The sequence below is a fragment of the Hermetia illucens genome, chromosome 6 (assembly GCF_905115235.1).
Source record: "Hermetia illucens chromosome 6, iHerIll2.2.curated.20191125, whole genome shotgun sequence".
NCBI lineage: Eukaryota > Metazoa > Arthropoda > Insecta > Diptera > Stratiomyidae > Hermetia > Hermetia illucens.
Window position 1 is genome coordinate 78,430,400 of NC_051854.1, and position 25,423 is coordinate 78,455,822.

General features: G+C 42.1%; 1 protein-coding gene and 1 pseudogene across 1 annotated transcript; both read left to right on the forward strand.

Moving 5' to 3' along the window:
• The first annotated feature begins 16,275 nt into the window (after positions 1-16,275).
• On the forward strand, positions 16,276-16,881 carry LOC119660386 (annotated as a pseudogene).
• Positions 16,882-18,287: 1,406 nt separating this feature from the next.
• LOC119660052 lies at positions 18,288-20,274 on the forward strand. The gene is made up of 3 exons (XM_038068431.1): positions 18,288-19,345; positions 19,421-20,189; positions 20,248-20,274. Exons 1-3 carry the CDS (start codon positions 18,288-18,290, stop codon positions 20,272-20,274), a joined length of 1,854 nt encoding a protein of 617 aa, XP_037924359.1.
• Positions 20,275-25,423: the final 5,149 nt, after the last annotated feature.

The window sequence follows — 25,423 nt, forward strand, 5'->3', positions numbered from 1 at the left end:
CTCCCATATTTTGTCCACACTCTCCCCGCGGGTCCACCGTTTCTGAACGAGCTGCTACCGCTTTGCGTGGCGTTAATTGCAATGGCTTCCCTTCTATGTCTCCGCTGTGCTTCTGCTGTTTTTAGCTGCTGGTGGATCTGTTTCACCATTGCGACTACCGCGCCCCATTTGTATTTGATTGCACCATGTACCTTATCAGATTTTCCACCGTTAAACGAGCTTTTAAATCTGGGGCAGGCGAAGAAACCGGGTTCTATTATATATTTTCGTGTGTACCTTCACACGTAGGGCAATCGGGCGATCATCTAGACCGAACCTATAAAGGTAACTCCTGTATCCACCGTGTCCGGTTAAGGAATGAGTCAGATCGTAACTCGTCTCACCGTGGTTCCGCATAATCCACATGCTTATGTCTGGGATACGCCTGTGGGTCCACCGGCCATTCTGCGCCTGGTCTCATGCTGTTTGGCATGCAGCCAGTGACCGCAAACGCTGACTTTGCTTGTTTAGGCTTGCTTCCTGATTTTCGTACAGACGACTTGCCTCATCGGTTAGAATATCTACCGGGATCATCCACGCAATCACGCAGTAGGCGTAACATGTTCGGAGAGCGTTTAATGGATATGCAGCTTGAAGCTGTCTGCAATTTTCTCTGATTTTTATCGCCGACGCCCATACTGGTGCCGCGTATAAGAGTACACAGCTGACGACTCGCGATAAGAGTAATCGTCCACTGTGCTTCGGGCCGCCTATATTTGGAAGCATCCTTGCCAGTGTTGAGCTGATTGTCACCGCTGGGCAGAAGCCCAATAAGTTTTAGATGGGGTTTAAAGCTCAGCTTGCAGTCGAATATTACTCCCAGGTATTTCAGCAATGGCTGAGAGCTAACAATATGTGCCCCGATGCATTGGATTGAATGTTATGACCACTCCAGCGTCATCTGCGAATCCGACGACAATGGCTTGTTTCGCTACTGGAAGCCAAAAATCGCCATTATACATTAAGTTCCATAGCAGAGGGCCCAGAACAGACCCCTGCGGAACTCCTGCCGTTATTACATACATCTTCGACCCTTCGTCCGTATCATAAAGTAGCTTCCGCTGTCGGAAGTAATCGAAGATTATATTTAATATGTATTTTGGTGTTTGTGCCGCGATGAGCGCTTCGGTGATATGGTTCCATCTGGCAGAATTGAACGCGTTCTTTTCTGGCTAGTTTAAAAACCAACCGCTGACTTAGCCTTCTCGAAGCCAAACTACCTATTCGATAAATAACCTCCACTATCAATTAATGGATATAACCGGTTAGAGATTACCCGCTTTTGCCGATTACCTATTGTATTCAGAAGACAGATAGGTCTATAGGATGTTGGATCACCTATCGGCTTACCTGTCTTCGGGATCAATACAAGCTTTTGTATTTTCCACTCTGCAGGGGAGGACCCTTCTTTTAGGCAGTCTGTAAATACCCGTGCGAACATGCTTGGTGCCATTCTCATTGCCAATTTCAGCGCTTAATTGGGGATACGATCCATGCCGGGGGCTGCGGCATCCCGAACCCTTTTCACTGCTTCCAAGACTTCGTCTGTGGTTAGTGGAGGTATGTCTTCGGCGCTCATTGGTATCATTGGGAAATTGTTCCGGATGTTGGGGGAACAATGTCGAAACTATCTCCCACAATAATCTGGGCCACATAATTGGAGGGGACCTTTTGCCTTTTATTGCTGACATAATGGACCTGTATGCTCATTTCCATGGATCTAAGTCTGCCTCATCACGGAGTCGTTTGAAGCAATCATTTTTGCTTTTCGTGATGGTCCAACTTTTTTCGGGCCTGTATATTTTCGGGGTACCGTTGCTCATACTCTGGAATGTTTCTTCGGCGTTGACTCTGCCTTCTGGCCTTCAAGTATTCCGTACGACACTTCGCTATTTCAGCGTTCCACCAGTAGTTAGGGTTACGCTTCCGAGAGTGTGCACGTCTTGGCATGGAAGCGTCGCATGCTCGGTATATCTGTTGGTCCAGCTACGATGCCTTTTCTATGGATGTTCCAGTAAACTCGATGTTCCACTGCAATACCTCGAGAAATGTATCTTCATCAAGTACTTTTGATGACCAACCTGTTTCTGGTTTCTTCAGGTGAGGATTTATTGTTCTAGGTCCCTTTTCAATAGTAACATATATCGCCTGGTAGTCGCTATGCGTGTATTCTTCGCTAACATGCCAGTGTAGATGCTTGACCAACGAGTCACTTACAAAAGTAAGATCTACAACGGAGCCTAGCTTTCTACGCCTAAAGGTGTTTACGCTTCCGATGTTTGGCAGGCAGGAGAAAACCTCGAGTAGGATTCTTCCCCTTGTTTTCTGGCTTCTTGTGGTTGCTATCTTTGGCGTCTCTCGCCAGTCTATCTAGCATGTTGCAATACTCTGGTATTGTCATACTTGGGCGGCATAACAGCTGTGTATGTAGAGGTCATCAATCTTAACCCTTATAAAATCGTGTTCGCGGTGCTTCATTGCTTGCTGTAAGGCTCAATTGCCGCAAGCCCACACGCCGTGATGGAGGCTTTTGTATTGCTCGCAGACAATAGCAACATCGATTTCCTCCTCATATACTTTCCGTGCTAGCAGGTACTGGGCGGTTTCGCAGTGATTTAGATTCAGCTGAATGACTCTCATTTACGTAGTGTACTTAAAGCTATCCTGTAGGCTGAACACCTGATGCTACCCTGTCTGTCTGTCTGTCACACGCACTTTTCTCAGAAATGGCTATACCGATTGACATGAAATTTGGTGAGATGGTGGGAACTGTGAACTCTCAGATGTGCAGTGAGTGATATTCTTCTAGGTTGAAATTTACGGGGGTCCCCATACATGTAAAAGGGGGGTGTAATATTTTTTTCACTGAATATAGTCATGTTGGATATCAAATGAAAGGTCTCGATTAGTACTTTTCGAAGCCGCTCTTAGTTTTGAGATTTGTCGGAAAGGTGAGGAGTGGAAGGGGTGGAAAGTGAAGATTTCTTTAACGGACCCATTCTCAGAAACTACCCAACCGAAAATTTAAAATTGAGTAAAACCCCCCTTAAGTTTATCCCAGAGTTATAAAAGTAGGTAGTAATATAAAATATAATATGAAGCATATTATTCCCAAGTGTGATCAAAATCATACTATTAGTAACGAAGTTACTGTAGCTCAACGTTGTCTTCTCCGTGTAAATTTACAACCCGAAGTACTAAATTTGACATGGTAAATGCATGTACAAAACGGGCTACGTACAAATGGAATAGTTCTACTCACAGAAAAAGCAAACAAAATCTGTCATACCTGAAGCCCACAGCTTCCGGTTTCCCGACTTGTTTAGTTTCTTAAAATCTTGGAACATCATAATCCATCCATCCGTCGTCAGGATTCAGTTATTTGGACACTTCCAAATAACTAAGCGCATACCATCTGCATTTTACGTTTACATACGAGTACTTGTAAAAATCGTCCTATTCATTACGTAACAGAATATTGGAACGTGCGCTTCATATTTAGGCCAAAATAATAATAAAAAGATTTCCAATAAATGACATTTATTGGGAAAAAACCATAGGAAAATCAAATTATTAACAACATTGCCCATTTACAAATTCGTTCACAATTCCATGGGATCCTCATAAAAATAGGCAATAACCACGCATTATTTGAAGGAATAACATTAGCAAATGGTATCAGCTCGTATTCTGCGTAGGTTTTATGTCCTTTATTCAGTGCCGTTATTCCAACATTCAACTGAGATATTCCAAATAATTTAAGACGAGCAATTGTGGATTATTGTGGGAAATGGTTTTCTGTGAGGATGGAAAATGGGCGCGCAAGGCATGCGATTTGTGGAAAGAAAAAGTACCGAAAAATATTTAATTTAAGATATTACCTGTTGGAAAAAAAACTGACTTTAAACGGAAAATTCCTGACATTGAAAGTGATTCTTGCACTGAAACAATTTAAAGAGTTTTCAACATTCAGTGCTGGTTGCATGTTATCAATTGACCCTCATTTGGTAGACACAATTAAAAGCTTCCACCAAAATTGAGTCTTTATTTGTGCCTTTGACCCAGCCACCCAAAATCACCCAATAGTTCACAAGTTAACCTTGATTGCTATATTTTACTTTGACTATTTATTTACATAAGTTCGTTTGTAACAAGATCATTAGTTACAATCAAATATGAAAAATGGCTTTATGAACACAACTCTCAATGGCATGTTGCACGACAAATAACTTATCTAAACACATCTTTGCTATTGTGCTCGTTAGTGTCGTCTATAAAGCTCCATCAATTTAACTAGAGAACAAATAGTAAATTGTTTAAACACTCCACCAGAAACTGCCAAATCATTCTCCATAGCCAAAAGAAGCTGCCATTAGGTCAGACTTTATCAGGAATATGTCAATTTTTTAACCATCAGTTGTTTGCCAATTGAACCAATTGGTGAGAGTAAATATGGAGAAAATTAAGTGCTATATCAATTTAGGCAGGATAGAGCTTTAGATTGTGGTTTCTATTTCACCCAATTATGAATACAGCGCAGAAAACCTGCTGTTGCTATATTTACTTTTAGCCAAATAGAGCCGAGCCATAAGGCCAAAATAAACCTTGATTTTGGAAAACAGATTTTACCTATTAAACCTTGGAACACTCACATCAATATGAAACACTAATTGTAGTTTTGGGGACTGCAAAGCATATTCTCACGATTTTAAACTTCTTTACAAACAGAAGAGTGCGACGAAGATAATATATGCCCAACGAAAGGAATGATTATTATACTTAAAATTCCATGTAAGTTCGTACTCGTATAACACAATACAACCCCTCCCCCATCCGCCACCGGCTAATTCTTGGCAATGCAACTTACGGCAATCAAAGAGTAGTATAGGTCCCAAGGCGAAACATGGATTCGTATCCACGATGGGACATAAAAACTGGGAGGTGCTTCCTAGAATAACACCAACAGCTCTACTACCAAAACCCTATCTCCACTTTTAAGTAGTAATCACTGGGAGTTTCTTCTCCTGAAACTGTACAGGGAGAAGGATGAAGACGAGCCTCCTGCGTCTAAAAACGGGACAAGTTGTACCAAGTGGACCAGGTTGGGGGTTGAGAATTTCTGACTGCCCTACATAGAAAACAACTTGTTAGGAAGCCACGAAAGGAGCCTCGGACTCGATTGACTACACAACAAAGAATCCGGCACCGAGAACGGAAGAACGATTTGCGCATTTTCTTATACCATAGAACGTGCGCTCCCTATTCAGAAAAGAAGCTGCTAAGCACCTAGCCGATACCATGTCTGAATATAAAGCTGATGTCACAGCGTAACAGTAAACGTGCTGAACAGGGACCGGTTTCGTGGAGAAGAGTCTTAAACACCATATTTTCTAGTGGCCATCCAGTAACCCATGAGCAAAAAGTGGTTTTCCTAGTCAGCTAAAAAGTGAAACCTTCTATTATCGGTTTTGAAAAATTTGCGTTTGTAAGGCAAAATTTCGAAATATAAGCCCCATTAACGTTCACGTCCCTGAAAAGCAGAATGCAAATTTAGAGGAGGATACCTTCTACGAGCAACTGGGAACGAACCCTCGAAATCTGCGTCAAGTATGATATAACAATTATATTTAGAGATTTTAAGACAAAGCCTGTAGTCAGGGAATACGATGGCTTCCACAGCTTACATAAAAATACCAAGTCGGGAAACGGGAACCTGAACGCTTCAGGTATGAAAGGTTTTGTGTATTTCCTTCATAAAAACATTTGCCCCGTTAGTACCTCGCACGTAATAATATGCATATAATATGTGAGAATATCCACTTTCACGCGATACCAACATTCAAAGTCTTGAATTTGCATAGAGGCGACAATTTTCACCTATTATAACTTTGTTAGCAATAGTGCAATTTCCAAATTTGGTAGGATCATGCTCTACGTTAAAACCTACATTGTTTCTTGATTCTAACATAAACTTAAGGGAGGTTTTGCAGTCAATCACTAAAAATTATATTGATCTACTTCCGGGTTATCACAATCTCGGCGGATGCCGGACTCTACCCAATACTAGCACTAAGTGCCAAGTATTTAGGCTCGGACGATCCTAACTACTTAAAAAATAAAGGGGCAGAAGGAAGGAAAGGATTTTACCAAATTATGGTAAAAGACAAAGGGGCGGTGGAGGTGGTGGCCGGTGGTAGGTTAGTGGAAGAATCCGTCGAGAACTCCCCGCAACATCGAACGCGTATGCAGAATGGTATATTTCTGCATAGTTTGAATTAGACTGTGTGAGAGCCCCAGGACATTAATGGAAGCCATGAGGGATTTAGGTACAATACCTGTAGCTGATAATATTATGGGAAATATAACCAGTTTCTCAAGACGCCAAATTTCTTTGATTTACCGAGCCAGTAGCTCATGGTTCACCTTCTTCCCCATGTATTTCCGTTCAATGTTGCTATTATGGAGGAGAGCAACATCAATAATATACCTCCGTCTCAGCAAAACAAATGTAAATCGACAAATGAAGGAAGGCACAACCGGTATATTGCCGGAAGTGGTAAATGTCCGGAATTCAGGAAGGTGTTTATTCAAATAAACCTCAATCATTGGATCGAAATACTTGAGTAGACCACTTATGAATCTCAGATGGAAATTGCCATTATAAGTAAACCCTACAGAAACCGTGACGGTACTGTATTGATCACTGACTCGACTGGTGAAGCGGCGATATGGGCGTGTGGTGGCCGAGCCATTCATGAGTCAGCCGGACAGTGGTTTCGTATGGGCGAAAATAAACGGTGTGAACGTGTACAGCTACTACGGCCAGCCAGTCTTACATTGTCTAAATTTGAAGACATGTTAGTCGACCTTGTTCTCGATGCAAGGACGAAGCTCAAAAATGATTGCAGGTGACTTCAACGCTTAAACCTTCGAGTGGGGAAGAAGGAGAGTAGCGCAACGGGCCGAAGTCTATTAGAGGCGCTTGTGCAGTTGGATTTAGTTTTGGCCAATGAAGGTGATGCAACCACTTTTCACAAAGGAGGTCTTTCTCAATCGTGAACCTGGCCTTTGTCAGCCTTGCACGTTTGCGAGGACAACATCAACAGCGATCACCAGGCAACTGAGAAGGCAGCCACAGGCTAGGGAAACAGGATACCTAAAGCCGAGAAGGGTATCAGGCTGATCTGCAAAAACACTGAACTAGGAAAGCTTCTTGGAAGTATTTTTTTTAAGGATTGCGGGGTCCTAAGTCCGCATCCACTTGGTCTCAAACTGTACCAAATGGGGAGCAACTATACAATTGTGATGGTATGTTTGAATCCCAACAGATCACGTGTCCTACTCTGTTGTTGAAAACCATGCAGAGGTTATTCCCCCAGTAAGACAGGGGCGCTGACACATTTCAGAGATCTCTGAATGTGACGGCAATTCGTGCAGTAACCACGGACGGCGGACGTCATACCGAACAGAGCCATTAAACTCGCCGTAAATTCCAGACCGGACATATTCGTTCAATTGTTCGGACCGTGCGTGTTCCTACAGCATGGGAGCGGCAGAAGCTGGTCCTCTAATCATCTAGCGTCGCATAGAGCAAGAAGCGGTTTCTCATACAATCCCTCAATATCCCTAAAAAATAGTTCGTCGCGTGGAAAGTATTGTCTAATTTTACGGAATTAAAGGCACTTTAAAGCGTTACGAGGAGCACAACCCATCGAGCTCGGCGTCTGTGTGCCTCTGCTCGATGAACGCCATCCATTACTTGCATGACAGCATCAACTGTAGATCTCCCTACTCTAAGGCCGAACTGCCGTCGAGATAAGTCTCCAGCAGTATGTATTGTATCAGCGGGGCTACTTCTGATGAGCTTTTCGAGCATTTTCCCGGCAGTGTCAAGCATACAAAGTAATCAGCATGAAAATGGCAACTAACGGTGGCCTTTCTCTTTCCTGACCAGCGAAGCTTCGCGACCTTTCAACGAGAAGGGAAAATGCCCTCTTTCAGGCAAGCGTTGAATACGCCGAGTAGTAGGTCTGACTGATGTTGGAATACCAGTTTGTATACCTCTGCTGGAATACCATCGGGTGCTGGCGCCTTCTTGTTTTTCATAGAGAGGATTGTTCCTTCCAACTCTTTTATGGAGAAAAGTGAGCAGTTCTCGGCGCTCTCCGCGCTGTCGTCATTATCCCGTACAGGGTGCGCAGGTAATAGTGCCCGTATAATGCGGCCCATCTACTTGGCCTAAAGTGAACAGGGTTTTCGCAGGGCCTCGACTTTTTGGGTTCATTCACCTCATCGGCCAAGTCCTACTAGCAGCAAGCTTTTCCTATTTATTGTGTCTCCTTTTGACTGATCAGTACTCTGTGATTATGATACATGTCTTCTCCCGGTCGTTTACATGTTGTGTCGAACGGCGGAGTTTTTGACACTTCTTCCCGAACTAAGCAATTTTCGCCGTCCACCACGTCTCAATGCCTTCTTTTGCATGGAACCTCCGCAGGTTGTCGTTATCAGGTTCATAACTGCATTAACGACAGTGTCAGCTACAGTGCCACCGCCTCCAGAGGTGCCCTTCAGTGCGGCCCGTACACCGAGAGCTTATGTCAACCACTTCGAAGGCAATGTATTGATGATATTGATGCCGAAAAGTTTTTCCGGACTTGCCTCCCGTCCAGCAGCGACACCAGTGATTCCGACACGAAGGTCACGTTGGGAATGCTTCCCACGTAACCTGGGATGAGTCGGGTATTTAAAACTACAAGTCTTATTCGCGTCGGCATTTCGAGAATTCATTTTCCTCTGCAGTCTGGGTGATGCTTGCCTCATTCAAGTGTTCTGGCATTGTAGTCACCCCCGGCCAGTATCCCCCCATCTGTGTCCAAGATAGCATCCTCCATTGCATCAAACCTGGGTCGAAAGTCTGCCATTGTCTCATTCGACGTTAGATAGACACTGAAAAACGTTACATCTAAACACCGATTCCATACAAAGCCACCTGCTCGGCCTTGGGCAAGAATCCTAAGGTGGGTGCCCTGAACCCAGATGGTGGCGGGGTCATGTCCAAGTGCCATTAAGCTGGGTTTTTGTTTGTTTGTTTGTTTCGGTCGAGCGCAATGCTGACCACATTGCCTCCTAGTGTACCGTTACGGTCTCGAATGAAGTGCTCTAACACACTTCAAGGCCCTGATCCAATATGGATTGTTGCGCCAACGATTATTATTATTATTATTTGTTTCGGTACTGTTCGCTGAAGAGCACAAGATCAGCTTTGGTCCCCGCAGCGAACTGCGCTAGCAATACATTTATCACACATTTATCTGTAAGATGCGGATCCAGTTCTGCTCTGAAGACTGGACACCGCCCGAGCCCGCAGCGTGCACAACGTTCTCATAAGTGTTGCTAAAAGTGTTGCCTTCCATTTGGCTAACAAGCAGAGTTGGCAGCCTAGTCTTCCTTCGTTTCCCCACCTTTTCTTTTGGTGGTCCATCCTTTGTGTTCGCCTTAATTTTAGGCAGAGGTTTTTCTGATGGCACGTGTTTTATTGCCTCTTGCCCCTCTTCGCGTTCTGTCTTTGAGCCCTGAAAAGTACCTGAATGAGTCTGAGTCTCCTTCAGATGTCCCTTCTTTCTTTTGGTTTTTCCCCAATTCGCTCTGCAAAGGGCTGTCTGCAATCCATTTGGCGTTTGCGGTGCTCTCAGCGGAGCGCGGTTGTTTCTGCTTTCCATTATAGACTTGCATGTTTTTCGAACCCAGTCCCCCAATGCCTTTGGGTAATCCAGAATGGCAGGAAGTCGATGTTTCATATATGTATGTACATGGATTTAAAATATTTCGCGTATAATTTTCGTTGAGTGTAAGGAAAATGTATTTGCCTCGAAGTAATAAACCGTTTTCCCAAGTTTTTAAATGCCTGGTCAATCCATAAAAATAGGACCTACTCTTACTCATAATTGTATGAGGTTTACATTCTTTGCTGCAGTCGCAGTCATGATATAAATAGAATTCTAAGCTTCAATCAGAAACAGCGAAAACTCATTATAAAAGGAACATGATTATGCCTGGTTTTCTCTCTCTACAGTTTTACAGAATATTCCGTCTAGACGTGATTTCGAATAAATAGATAGCAAACAAAAGGATTTTCATATGTATCGTGAAAGGACACTCCTTGGCTCCCGTCCCTTTCATTTTATTTTAATTTTTCTTCAAGGGAACTTTCACTCATAATCCAGGATAATTTCACTCAACCGTCTGTCCATTAACCAAAATTTCCATTAATGCATATTACCCTCAAGTGTAACATGGTGACTTAGTCTTTTGCCTCTACAAATTCCTTACTCGAAGTAGAAAATTATATTTTAAGGTTTACGTCTTGCCGGTCTCCTTGTTTTTCGGAGCAGAACATTTTGCTTAATTAGTTGGGTAAAGGGTAAATAATGGCTTAATCATGAGCTGCAAAACGGTACTTTGCATAATAACGAAAATATGAATTTTTCCACCCTCAGCTCATTTTCCTGCTAAAAAAAATCCCGAGCAAGTGGCTTTTGTTTGGTTGAAAATGCTAACATAAAGTGTGTCATCTTTCAGAGGGTGGCAAATAATTGGAATGAAAGAAGAAGGGAGTAGAGCAGTTCTATATGGAAAACTGTTGTTCAAAATATATAAAACAATGCCCTTTTTTGGTTGTCGGACTTTCCTACATTTATTTTTTCATGCTTTGTGTTAGACTGTTAGGACCATACAGTCACATATTACATTGGGACGAGGGTGACTATTAGGAACCATTTTAATTAGGGTTCCCTTCATTGCGTTTGTACTTTTCTGAAATAAAGTCACCGAATTTGTCTCCACACTCCGCCCAATACCTCCGCGACATCAGTCTGAAAGGGTACAAGACACTTACGCCTTCTCCTCACTTTTCCTAATTTCAAACCAGCTCCCAAGACAACATCCCACTACTAAAATTTATCAGTTGGTATCCATGCAGTATTCTTCTTCTTCTGTCGACTTTTTCCCATTCACTAGCAGGGTCGGCTCTGGTTCATTTGCCTGATCTGAATACTCTCTCTCTCTTGGCAATTCAACCCAACCTGTGAGTTCTTCTGCTCCTAGGTGTTGCCGCAGAGCATACCAGATGAGTTTGTGTGGCATACTGTCAAACGACTTCTCTTTCTCCAGGAATGTAATGTAAAGAGGGCGATGATGTTTCTACGTGAGTAACCGCGGAGCGTGTATTGCGTCAGCAGTTTCACAGTTCTTGACAAACCCGGCTTGATTCACTATTATTTGGACGATGTCGCGAATACGGTTGTCAAGCATGCGTTCAAAATCTTCATGGTATGGGACAGCAACCGGATCAGACGGTAATTTGAACATTCTGCTCAATTACTTTCTTTTTTTGCATACTGGAACTGTGGTACTTTCTTCCCAGTCGGATGGTGTTCTACCTTCCTCGATCGAAAAACTCACTAAATCACAGCATTGGATCCAAGCTCTTCGCTTTCCAGAGTTCAGATGCAATGTCGTCAGGTTTTTCCCGATTTCATTCGTTTTATGGCTTCCTCGACTTCAGTTTGTGGTGACAGCTACGTCCTTCGTGGTTTAAGGTGAGTACCTATCGAGTTGACTTAACCCCACGGTCCCGCTTTGACAAGCAACGACGGTACTTATCTATACTGAGTGTATGGCTCAGCATTTATACTGGTGGATGCAAGACATACCTAAATCTCTACCGATCTAAGGACTACGGTACCCGACTTTGAAAGCAACTCCACGGTTGAGGTCCGAAGATCTCTTTGTTCCTTGAACGTAACCACAACCCCTATGCAACTTCAATTAGGGGGACTAACCGCTATAACCGAACTGTAAGTACATGAACCAAGAACCCTCTTCAGAGACATGTAAATACAGAAAGCTATCCCACTTCCCAGTTTTCTGTTTCATGGGATTTATTACATTTAAAACAACAACAACATAGAAGTAGTACAATATACTTCATACAGAACCTTGCCCCCTTCTTTATAAAAAGGCTTCGAGCGTATATGATCTACAAAACAAAAACAAAATTTTGAACAAAATCGGGTTCTCGAGTAAATCTCATGTAAATAGGTCATTTGTCGACTTACACAGAGCAGACAGATGAAAATAGGTCAACGGAGTATCGCCTTAAGCAATCAACTTAACAGCAGATGATGGATGAACGTGTCTCAAACTTCGACCTGCAAAATGTGATCTTGGGCCGATTTAAACAGATACCATTCAACTCCCTATCTCTCATATTTTATGCATTCTCTCTGTTCTTAATACAGATGGAGACCCAAGAGAGCCAACTGCTTATGACCGATACACGTCAGGAGTCTCCGGAACCATCCAGAACTCCTTGCCGACATCGATGAGGTGATGTGAGCTTAGCTCTGCTTGGTAACTGTGGCGTGTATCAGGAGGCAACCCCTTCAGGACCCTAGTCGGATAGTAGGAACAAAGATAAAGTTGGATGCGTTTGTGCGCAGCACAAAAATACATCACCCGCTGTAGCGCCCAGAGAATGAGGCAGCAAAGGTTGAAATACCCGTAAGCACCGTAGCCCGTTACTGAGCGAAATGGAGAGAAAGCGAAAGGAGGAAGACGCATCTGAAGGAAAGTTCCTCCAGGCTCAAAACAAGAAGGTGTGGAGGGACAAACGACAAAAACATGCCAAGTCATCATAAAAGCCCTTTGCCTAAAGTTGAGGTGGACATGGATAGAGGAGCACCAACTTTGCTTATTAAGTCGATGGAAGGCACCACCTTTGCAGAAGTCCTCAGCGAGATCTATTATAGGATCTAGCCTGAAGACAATCAAGCAGAAGTGTTTTCCGCTTGGAAGACGAAATCCTCGTTGAATTAGGTCGAAAGACGATAAATTAATGTATGTTCTGTGAAGGGGTCAAGGGACCATTGGGAGAGAACACTATGGTTGCTAGCCTAGAAACCGCGTGTTTTCTGGAAATCCTAGATCTTGATTAATCATAATAATAATCGTTGGCGCAACAATCCAACTGGATCAGCACCTTGAAGTGTGTTAGGGCACTTCATTCAAGACAGTATCGGTACACAAGTACACTATGTTGCACTGTAGGAGGCAATGTGTTGTGCTCGCCCGAGATTATTACCCTGATTTGACTCAGGTACTTCTTCACAGCTGAGTTCACTGGTATCCGACATCAAATCGCGATACAAACCTCACTGCCACCAGTGAGATTTGAACCGTGACCTTCCGTACGACACCCACTGAGCACATCCGGGCAGATCTTTATTGCCTTACAAAAAAAAAACTGGAGTTGAACAGGCCATCAAGCGCGAATGTCCAAAGCTAACCAATGTCCGGATTGGTCTCACCTCGGCGAATTCTCACGCCCAAAAACTCACAGCGGAATTTGCCTAGTAATACGCGAGGAAACTTCTTAATAGCAGGAGAATCACAATTGGTTGTGTAGTAAAATTGGGACTGCCCCTATCAAGTATCACAGATGCTTAGATTATAGGTGCACGTTTGCAGCCAAGCACGGACCTAACAGATGGGCAACCTGTGATGAAGTGAATACCTGCAACGAAAAGGGGTGTTGCGTTCTATGCAGGGATCATAGCACGGCTGATGAAAGCGTTACACGTGCTGCGGGTTCGTGGCGGTACCCAGTTTCGATCCACATCCGGTAGACCAATATGCACTGGAGTGCAACCGATCATGAGTTGCTAACACAATTTACTACGTAGATAAAAGCGGATGTAGGGCTCCGTGTGAAGTAGTTCCACATTTTCCAATTACCTTCGTGGCAGGTTGCCCTCTCCCTCAATGCGCCCGGCATAGTTCCGACATAGCACTCTGCTCCAGCTGAAACCCAGGGGTTTCGGTGAGAGAGCCTCTGACGCTTTAATTTGGTTGCGTGTTCAGATCACGTCGGGGTCACTAGTTTAGTAATCACTCTAATTTAATATTACAGCAGGCATCAAGGATATACGAGATTATTTTTTAATATTTTCTCAAAGTGCCAAATGAGACGGCAAGGCCTACTACATACGATTACTCCGCGTGAAGTGGCTGGTAGTGGCTGGTTGTGCTCTGTCTCAGTGCGCTCTGTATGATTCCCCCACAAGACGGTACCTGGCTTTCAACGTTAATTGGACGTTCTGAAGGACTCTGCCTTGGGCACAGAGAAGTGGATCCTAGTTGGAGGGGACTAAAGTACCAGGCCACTGGAATGAGGCATACCTCACCCAGACTCTAGATTCGCACAATGGCAGCGAGAACAAATCTCATAGTTTAAAACAGCGAATCCATACCAACGTTCCACACCGAGGCTGCTAAGGAAACATTCCCAACATTGCCTTTACGTCGAAATCCCTGGAAAACTTATTGATCAATACATATCGCGTTCGAACTGGTTGTCGCTACCTCTAGGTGCGCCACAGCCCGGGGCACTTCTCTAGTGTGAAACGCGTGAAAGTTAACACCGGGAGGTTTGTCGAAGTCTGAAGCAGGTGGAGCCGCGCTACAGGGCACTTTGGGAAGTGGTGGCACTGATCCTGTCGTAAATTCAGTTATGAATCTGATAACGATGGCCTGGGAGCTTTCCAAGTCAAAATGGCACCAATACGTACCAAACCTATGTACTAATGTACGGCAGGAATTGTCGAACTTCGGAAGAAGCATGATGGACTCCGCTGCTTGACCGGGAGGAGGTAACAGAATACAGATCATACAAAACGAGACTCCACAGTCCGATAAACAGAAGTCGACAAAGTGAAAGGGGACTAGATTATGAAGTGGTAACCCGAAAAATCGGAGCTCAACGAAAATCTTGCTCCCCTAAGTCCAAGCAAATGAACCATATTGTACCGGCATTATTCCCTGAACACCACGGGTTAATGGCAGCAGTGTGGAAGGCAGCAAGGATTGCTTACTTTTCTCTATTAACGAGTTGGAAGAGGCAATCATCTCAATGAAAAAGAGAACATTCTTCCTTTCCGCTGAGAAGGAGCGAGGCTTGCGGTAATCGTGAGGGGAATCCTGAACTGCAGTCTCCATGCCGACCACTCTACATACTTAGCACAGACGGGAAGGTACTCGCAAACCTTATCAAGAATGGACTCGTTGAAGCATTGGAAGTTGACGGCGACATATCCGCAAGATAGTTCGGATTTAGAACAGGGAGATCTACGGTGGATGCTGTCATGCAAGTCGTGCAAGCGGTTAATCAAGCGGAGGCACACAGCCGTCGTTGTCGACGGGAGGTGTTCCTCGTAAGACTTCATGTTAGAAATGCTTTTAATTCCATATGTTGGTAAAACATTGTAGACACACTAGACAATACGTTTCTCATGGCGAGTTATTCCTGACGGACGTTATTGGAATATCTGAAAGACCGCTCACTGTTCTATGAGACGCTGAGGGTCAATAGAGGATGGATATTACTTCGGAGGTAGCACAGGTTTCCATCCTGGAGCCGGACCTCTGAAACGCTTCTTTCGATAGTCTGCTAAGACCGAACATGCCAGAAGAATTACACTTAGTCGGTTATGCAGATGATATTGCGGCATTTGTCATCGAACACTCCGTCGAATATAGCAGCCTTTGTGAGGAGTAAGCGAAAGGATGACTAAAAATAAAATTCCGGCCCTATGTCCCATATTGATCGGCGAATGGATAATTGAGTCAAAACCAACGATCAAGTACCTCAGATTGACGCTCGACCCAAAGATAAGCTTTTTCGAGCAAACCAAAGCAGCAGTGAGCAAAGCTGCGTTTGGAGTTTCGACCTTAAGTTGGCTTATGGTAAACATTGGGGACTCTAGATATAGCAGCCGACGTCTTCTAATGAGTGCCACACAGTCTGTTTTGCTCTACGGCGCGAAGGTATAGACTGATGCCTTTGGCAAAGAGGTATATCGTGAGTACGTTGCACAAGTACAGAGACGGATAACTTTGCAGGTGGCGTTTGCTTACCGCAGTGTCTCTGCACCGGAGATAACTCCCGTTGCCCTTCTGTCTAAGGAGAGTAAAGTCATGTACGAGGGCGGTCCGATAAGTACCTGGCCTCTCCGCCCGATGGCGCTACTATCGCAAGAAGTATTTACTGTCGTGTAGAACATTCTCGTAGACGGCTACTGTCAAAATTTTAGTCGAATAGGACTTGTAGTTTTGTTTTTAGCGCGTGTAGAAGCGGGCGTGCGGGCGAATTTTAGAAAAATGGAAAAAGAACAATATCGGTCGGTGATTCGATTCTTGTTTTTGGAAGGGAAATCGCGTAGCGAAATCAAAGAACGCTTGGATGCTGTGTACAGTGACGCTTCTCCTTCGATGGCGACCGTCAAAAATTGGTTTAATGAATTTCAACGTGGTCGCACGTCAGTTTTTGATGAGCCACGCCCCGGTGCCCCGAAAACGGCTACTGTGGAGAAGAACGTTACAAAAATCCATGACCTTGTATTGGCAGACCGCCGATTGAAGGTACGCGAGATAGCCGAGACAGTAGGCATCTCAAAAGACCGCGTGGGTCATATCCTGCACGAAATTTTGGGCATGAGAAAGCTGTCGGCGAGATGGGTGCCGCGTTTGCTCACTCTGGACAACAAGCGCAATCGTGAAACCACTTCAGAGCAGTGTTTGACGCTGTTTAAGCGCAATTCGAAGGAGTTTCTTCGTCGTTTCGTGACCGTCGACGAAACATGGATCCACTGGTACCCTCCAGAGACCAAGGAACAGTCGAAACAGTGAACTTTACCCGGCAAACGTGCTCCCAAGAAGGCAAAGACTGTGCAATCGGCAGGAAAGGTGATGGCCGCCGTTTTCTGGGATTCACAAGGTGTGATCTACATCGACTACCTGGAGAAGGACAAAACGATCACAGGGCTGTACTATGCCGAATTATTGAGCCGATTTGACGCCGAATTGCGGAAACAACGGCCGCATTTGGTGAAGAAAAAAGTGCTCTTCCACCACGATAACGCACCGGCTCACACTTCCGCCGTCGCCACGGCCAAATTGGTCGAATTGGGCTACGAACTGCTGCCCCATCCACCGTATTCCCCAGATTTGGCCCCGTGCGACTATTATTTATTTCCTAACTTGGAAAAGTCACTCGCCGGGCAGAAATTTGAGTCGAATGAGGAGGTTATAGCCGCCACGGAAGCCCACTTTGCAGACCTCGAGAAAACGTATTTTTCAGACGGGTTAAAGAAGTTGAAGCATCGCTGGAAGAAGTGTATCGAGTTAAAAGGAGACTATGTCGAGAAATAAATCGCCACTTTTCAAAAATTTTCGTTTTTTTTTTGGTAGGCCAGGTATTTATCGGACAGCCCTCGTATATGCGCTAGGGATAGGTCTCAAGGAACGCGGTTGCTTGTAAAGAACGGCAACGTAAGTAATAGCACAATATAAATATTTAGGGTATACATATAGAATAAATATTATTGGGTGCAGGCATAATGTATTTTATATTGCCTGTACCATAGTTGTAGACATATTCTTATCTTAAGATAATAACAGGACCTTGTTCGAAGAACGCATCTTGTTTTGTAACATGTGTGAACGGGCCTGATAATAAAAATGGTACAAGCATAATGTTATTTATATTGCTTGTACCCTATTTCGTAAGAAATGTGTCTTCATTAATGAAGACACTTTGACCTGCGCATTGTAAAATGCAATATGGACATGTGCGCGACACATGATAAAGATAGGATAATGTTTACAAGATAGGTTACTTTGTAAGAAATAGTGTAAGTAGTCTTTAGTCTAAATTTGGAACTTAAATAAAATGGTCATACGATCCTTTCCAAACGGACTCAAAGTGAATTTTATTTTAATTGGCGCCCAACGTGGTTTGAACCACAATCTTTAATCCTTGTATAAGGAGTCGGTATTAATTTCGTAAAAAAGTGTGTGAAAATTTAGTTATATAAATGTTCACGATCGTGCGAATTTAAAACGAAACAATAATCGAGTGAAGCGGCTGGCAGCGGAGTTTTCAGACGTACCTACATATTGCAACAAGTGACTGTGACTGGGTGAACGAGATATCTAATCAAAGCGAATCGAATCAACTGGTGGTATGCAAACAGATATGAATATCTGTACGAGTATTATGTATGTATAATTAATTTAAAAACATCCTAATATATTAAATTGAGAAATTTAAGCTTAAAAAGGGCCGATTACAGGGTTAACCGAATCGACAGTTTAAATTTTTTAAATCTCTTAGAAAAAAAGTAATAGAAATGTCTTTATCTGCCGAAGCTATTTCGAATATGATTGAAAGGGTTAACCTTTCATTAGCTGTTCAGCTTAGGAAGGAATTTCAAGACGCAATTGCGGAATTGAAATCTCAGCCAGGTCCGTCAACTCAAGGGAGTGACATTCACAGTGTTGTTTCTCAGTTAAGGCAGGAATTTCATTCTACCATACAGGAACTGCGAGCGTCAGCACCACCTGTTGAAAAACAGAGTGATATTAATGTGGTTGTTTCGCAATTAAGGGAAGAATTTCAGTCTTCTTTACAGCAACTGAAGACACCAGGTCCTTCTGTACAGAGGTATGAGGAAATTGCCATCACAAGTAGGGTTGTTGGTGGTAATATGAGGCTTGACTTACCAAAATCAATGCACGAGTTTAGCGGTGTTATGGATAAGTATCCATCATGGCGACAGTCAGCCAAAGCTGCAATAAAGCCGTATCAACCATATGTTGGTTCTGACATATATTATCAAGCTGTTGCTATTATCCGCAACAAAATAACTGGTTCTGCTGATATGGTTTTATCGTCGTTCAGTACACCACTGAATTTTGACGCTATATTGGCTAGATTGGACCATACGTATTCCGATAAGAGACCACTGTATTTACTCGAGCAGGAATTGTCTACTCTTAGACAAGGTCGTTTTTCTATTCCACAATTTTATGATATGGTAGAAAAACAATTGACTTTAATAACCAATAAAGCTATTATGCAATATGGCGATGAAAGCGTAGTTTTGAAATCCTTGAATGAAAAGTATAGAGACGACGCATTGCGTATTTTCATTTCTGGTATTAAAAGACCTATCGGTGATACTCTCTTTGCGAGTCAACCAAAGGATTTACCATCTGCCTTGGCTCTCGCACAGGAACTAGAGTCTAACAGACAACGCTATAATTTCGCCGCTGCTTTTGCTAATTCGAACTCTGATAGGGAACATACGAGTAATTTGGGTAAAAGTCCACATTATAAAGTGGTTAACAAAACTACCCGAGATGAAGCTCAATCTCCACCTGAACCAATGGATGTAGATCCATCAACGTCTCGATTTAGACAAAATTCGGGAAAAAATAATAATTTTCGTTCGAAATCATCAAACAATAATTTTTCAAAAAGACATCAATTGAACACATTCCGGGTAGAGAAATTAAAGGATAGTTCTGTTGTAGACATTTTACAATCAAAAGCATGTCTTCCATACGTTCAATACACTTTGTTAAACGGTGAGAAAATTAAACTTCTTTTGGACACAGGTGCCGAAAGAAACTATGTGAAAAATCTTCCATTTCTAGTTGGTGTATCTAAATTAAAAAACGATGAATTTGATGTACATTCCATTCATGGGGAAACACGTATCACCGCGAAATGTCAGATAAGCATTATGGGACGTACTTCTGATTTTTATGTATTGTCTGAAATAAATGATATGGATGGAATTATAGGTTACAGATTTCTAAAGGAAATCAATGCAATGATTGATGTCACTGGTAGTAAACTTTATTATATAGGTGGAATTCAAGAGGTTTTTCCTTCTAATAGCACACAAATAAATCTCCTACAGGATTTAGATTACAATTCTATTCCAGAGGAAGGTGTAGACGGGTTTAAGAAAATCGTTACGGAAAATCAAAAAGCATTTGCTGATCCAAATGAAGCATTGCCTTATAATACTAACATTGTGGCTACGATTAAAACTACCACTGACGAAGCAATATATTCAAGGAGTTACCCATACCAGATGACGGCAACTAAATTTGTAAATTCTGAGGTTGAAACTATGCTACGTGATGGTATAATCAGAAAGAGTTCTTCTCCTTATAATAACCCAATTTGGGTAGTTAATAAAAAGGGTGTAGATGAAATGGGAAATCCTAAACTACGTCTGGTAATTGACTTTCGAAAACTAAATGCGAAAACTGTTTCGGATAAATATCCTATTCCAGATACTTCAGTTATATTGTCGAATTTAGGAAAATCCAAGTATTATTCTACTTTAGATTTAAAGTCAGGTTTTCATCAAATCTTGTTGTCAGAAAAAGATCGTAAGAAAACGGCGTTTTCCGTTAATAATGGCAAATACGAATATTGTCGAATGCCATTTGGTCTGAAAAATGCTCCGAGTATCTTTCAGAGAGCGATCGATGATGTATTAAGGGACGACATAGGAGTCCGTTGCCACGTCTACATTGATGACGTTATAATTTTTTCTTCCGATATTCAGAGTCATTTAAAAGATATTGAAATAGTAATAAAAAAGCTTCGAGATGCGAATATGCGCATTTCATTGGGAAAATGTAATTTTTTCAAAACGCAACTCGAGTTCTTGGGTTTCGTTGTATCTGAAAATGGTTTAAAAACTGCAGATAGCAAAGTAAGTGCTATTCTTAATTTCAAAGAGCCAACTACTATTAAGGGCCTTAGATCCTTCTTAGGATTATCGGGTTACTATCGACGGTTTATACGTGATTATGCAAAAATTGCAAAACCTTTGACTCAATTATTGCGAGGAGAAAATAGTAATGTTAGTGCAAAAAAGTCAGAGAAAAAGAAAATTACATTGTTGAAGGATGCTCAAGATGCCTTCAACAAGTTAAAGCAGATTTTAGTATCAGAGGACGTTACTTTACGTTTTCCGGATTTCAGCAGACCATTCGAGCTCACAACTGATGCCTCATCGGTAGCAATTGGTGCTGTGTTATCTCAGGACAAACATCCGATTACTTTCGTATCACGAACGCTTAGTGCGACTGAGCAAAACTATGCGACCAATGAGAGAGAAATGCTTGCCATAGTATGGGCATTGCAGTCTCTTAGAAATTATCTCTATGGAGTAAACAATCTTCACATTTATACCGATCATCAACCACTAACATTCGCGATATCTGATCGAAATCCTAACACCAAGCTAAAGCGTTGGAAAAGCTTTATCGAAGAATTCACACCGACTTTTCATTATAAGCCTGGGTCTCAAAATGTTGTCGCAGACGCGCTATCTCGCCAGTATATTCAGAATCTTACTGGAAATGGTGAATCTAGCGGAAATTGCTATAACAGTGAGGTATCCCTATCTCAGGTCATTAGGACAGTGTCAACGCCTATAAATTGCTTTAAAAGTCAGATTATTCTTTCGGTGGGCAAGGATCTAAAAGTAACAACAATTAGATTGTTTAATGGGTACCTACGTCACGAAATTGATTTTTCGAACACCGAAAGTCTATATTCAAAGTTAAAGGAGATAGTTGACGCGAAGGTAGTTAATGGACTCCACTGTTCTTTGGAAATTCTTGGAAAAATACAGAATGATATTATCAATCTGTTTCCCTCGGTTCGTTTTAAGCATACCGAAAAGATTGTGATGGATTTAATAAATGAAAATGATCAGCTGGAAACTATTGCAATGGAACACAATAGAGCGCATCGTTCAGCGAAGGAGAACTATGACCAAATTCTGGATACATACTTTTTTCCTGGACTTCGTAAGGAAATAAAAAAATTCGTTAGTAATTGTAAAATTTGCGTAGAGTCTAAATACCAAAGACATCCGAAAAGGCAAATTATGAAGTGTACGCCATTACCCAAATATCCTGGTGAAATCCTGCATATGGATATTTACAGTACTCAGAATAACTACTTCCTTACGTGCATAGACAAATTTTCAAAATATGCTCTAGTGGAACAAATTGATTCACGTTCAATTGTAGATATTAAAATTCCTCTTACGAAAATAATTGGTTTCTTCAAAAATCCGAAAACATTAGTTACGGATAATGAGCCATCACTCTGTTCAAATGTTATACAATCCCTTATTAGGGACCACTTTGGTATGTCTCACCATAAAGTTCCAGCTATGCACAGTACAAGCAATGGACAAGTCGAGAGATTCCATTCAACTCTAGCAGAAATATCGAGAGCGATAAAAAAGGATATGCAACTAACAGATCTTAGTGAAATTATCCAATTAGCGTTAATAAAGTATAACAATTCTATACACTCTGTAACAAAAGCAAGACCTATTGACTTACTTTGGAACATCTCTGATTCAAATAAACTTAATACGGAAAAACTTTTGTTAAATGCCCAAAAAGCTCAAAATAATTATCACAACAAAAAAAGGGTCAATAGAAAATTTAAAAAGGGGCAAGAAATATTTGTCAAAAGGAATAAACGTTGTGGGAATAAGCTTTCGAATAAGTATGATAGGAAAAATGTGCAGAAAGATTTAGGTACTGCGGTACTAGTAGATGGTAAAGAGGTGCACAAAGATAATATTCGTTAATGTTTCTCTATCCAGATTAACATTGGTCACCACCGTCGCCGGTAAAATCTTTGACTATAGTTCATCTAATAATATATCATTACGAAAAGGGGACGTGGGACTGTACGAAGATTATATATACCTTATCCATAATATTGAATTTGAAAGTATAATAGGAGATATTAGTGATTTAAGATAAATGTTTTCAATATCGGAACAGAAGGAATCACTGGACGCAGATGCGAATGAAATGTCTAGATTATTGTCGTCTCTAAAGCTTCGTGAACGCAGGCATAGACGATCAATCGACTTCCTTGGTTCTGCTATCAAATTTATTGCTGGTACACCTGATCACGATGACTTTGTTTTGTTAGGAGAACGAGAGTCTAGGCTAGTAGGCACACAAAATCAGCAGGTAGAAGTTAATTCTGAGCTAACTGAGAAAATTAATGAATTGACAGAGCGCATAAATTTAATAAAAAAAGAGTATTATGATATCAGCGAACCAAGATTTCCTGAGTTATTTCAAATTATTACCATTAGAAATCAAAGAGTAATATCCTTATTAACGAACGCTGTCTACTCGGTTACCCTTGCTCAATTAAACATTGTTAATCCTGTCATTTTAACAGACCAAGGGGTCCTCTCAATCGTAAAACAGGAAGAAATGCCCATTACTATAAGTGAATTGACGTCATCTTCTACTGTTCAAATATATATTAGTAACAATGTGTTTAAATATTTAAAATATTTAGTTAAAGTACCAAATATAATTACTATTTGTTCTCTCATAGTTGTGTACCCTGTAATTCATAACAATACCATATTAGATTTAAGCAATAGGTATGTTGCCGAGTGCAAAAAAAAACACACAGCCACTGGTTAATTGTAAGGAAGGTAAGGGCAAAGCAGTCTGCAAGCACGATCGTTTTGATAAATGCCTTGCAATGATCTTCAATGGAAACGTCGCAACGTGTAAAACGGTCACTTCATATCACATCTCACCAATCGAAAGGGTTGATGATGATACATTGATCATTAATGATGCAACAGCCACAATAGTAGAGAAAAATCACTCGGTGACTGTTACGGGTACATTCCTCGTACAGTTTGAAGAGGATATTCTCGTCAACGACACACTGTACAAAGTTACAGGTAAGGTGTCATCAGTGGTTCCGCAAATTTCAAAGCAGTTCCAGCTTAATGTGTCAGCACATTCGACACAGCTGACATTGCCGTACCTGCATAAGATACATCTCCGCAATTTGGAGAAGATCCGACAATTTGATGCCGACAAAGTCAACAACAATGAGTATGCATGGTATGCATTTGTCCTCGTCGTGGCAACAGTGATTCCGGCTGGTATCATAGTAATGCGTAGAAAATGCCGTGGTAAGCCGACGATCAGACGACCTAACCGACCTGTGAATTTCGACGTCGAAAATGAAATCGAACGTATCGTACGCTACATCGCCGATCACAAACAGATTCGGGACGAATCAGCTTAAGGGGAGGGGTAGTAATAGCACAATATAAATATTTAGGGTATACATATAGAATAAATATTATTGGGTGCAGGCATAATGTATTTTATATTGCCTGTACCATAGTTGTAGACATATTCTTATCTTAAGATAATAACAGGACCTTGTTCGAAGAACGCATCTTGTTTTGTAACATGTGTGAACGGGCCTGATAATAAAAATGGTACAAGCATAATGTTATTTATATTGCTTGTACCCTATTTCGTAAGAAATGTGTCTTCATTAATGAAGACACTTTGACCTGCGCATTGTAAAATGCAATATGGACATGTGCGCGACACATGATAAAGATAGGATAATGTTTACAAGATAGGTTACTTTGTAAGAAATAGTGTAAGTAGTCTTTAGTCTAAATTTGGAACTTAAATAAAATGGTCATACGATCCTTTCCAAACGGACTCAAAGTGAATTTTATTTTAATTCGTACACTAAATGATTGACAGCTCTCTTGGCAAAACGAGATAAGAGGCAAAGGGGTGGCACAGCTCATTGGCAACTTAGGTGCGTGGCTGAATCAAAAGAATAGAGAGGCTGACGGTTTCATTGCCTAGCTTCTAAGTGCGCACGGAGGAATTCAGTCTTACTTGCACAATATTAGGAACGCATAATCTACTGACTGTATGCTTTGCAATCGCATTGTGGGGGACGCCGATCACACCTTTTTGTGGAAAGTTGGAACCAATACTTTTTTAACACAGACTAGTTCTCCTCAGACAGCATTGTCATAAAGACACACCTCAGTATCTGGCAGGTGTACCGCTCCAGATTTTCCCCAATATCTCGCATTACGGATGTCGGAGCGTCAAAATTCTTGCATTTCCTGAATTTGGGGCGCCTCCCCGTTCGAACGAGGTATCTCTCGTGGGAATCCGTCGGGTATCCTGCAAATTTTCAATTTTCCTCAATTTCAGCCAGACCCTCCAGCTCCAGATTTTCCACAACATCTCCCGGTCCCCTTGTCGCAAGGTGAAAATTCTTGGTTTTCCTGAAATGAGGGGCGCCTCCCGGTTCGAACGAGGTATCTCGCGTGGGAATCCGACGATTTTGCATTTTTCGCCATTTTTGCGACCCGGGTATCGTGGAAATTTTCAATTTTCCTCGATTTCAGCCAAACCCTCCAGCTCACGATTTTCCCCAATATCTCGCGTTCCGGATGTCGCAGCGTAAGAAATCGTGCATTCGCGGAATGTGGGACGTCTTTTTGTTCGAACGAGGTATCTCGCGTGGGAATCCGCCGATTTTGCATTTTGCACGTTCCGGAAAGGAGCGTAAAAATTCTTGCATTTTCTGAATGTGGAGCACCTCCCCATTCGAACGAGG

What these genes read in the sequence shown, in the direction of transcription:
- LOC119660052 (XM_038068431.1), top strand. Translation starts at nt 18,288, where the DNA reads ATGTCTTTATCTGCCGAAGCTATTTCGAATATGATTGAAAGGGTTAAC. An exon ending in ATGGATGTAGATCCATCAAC is followed by an intron (nt 19,346 to 19,420) that starts GTCTCGATTTAG and finishes TTTTTCAAAAAG; the next exon opens with ACATCAATTGAACACATTCC. An exon ending in GAAATCCTAAACTACGTCTG is followed by an intron (nt 20,190 to 20,247) that starts GTAATTGACTTT and finishes ATCCTATTCCAG; the next exon opens with ATACTTCAGTTATATTGTCG.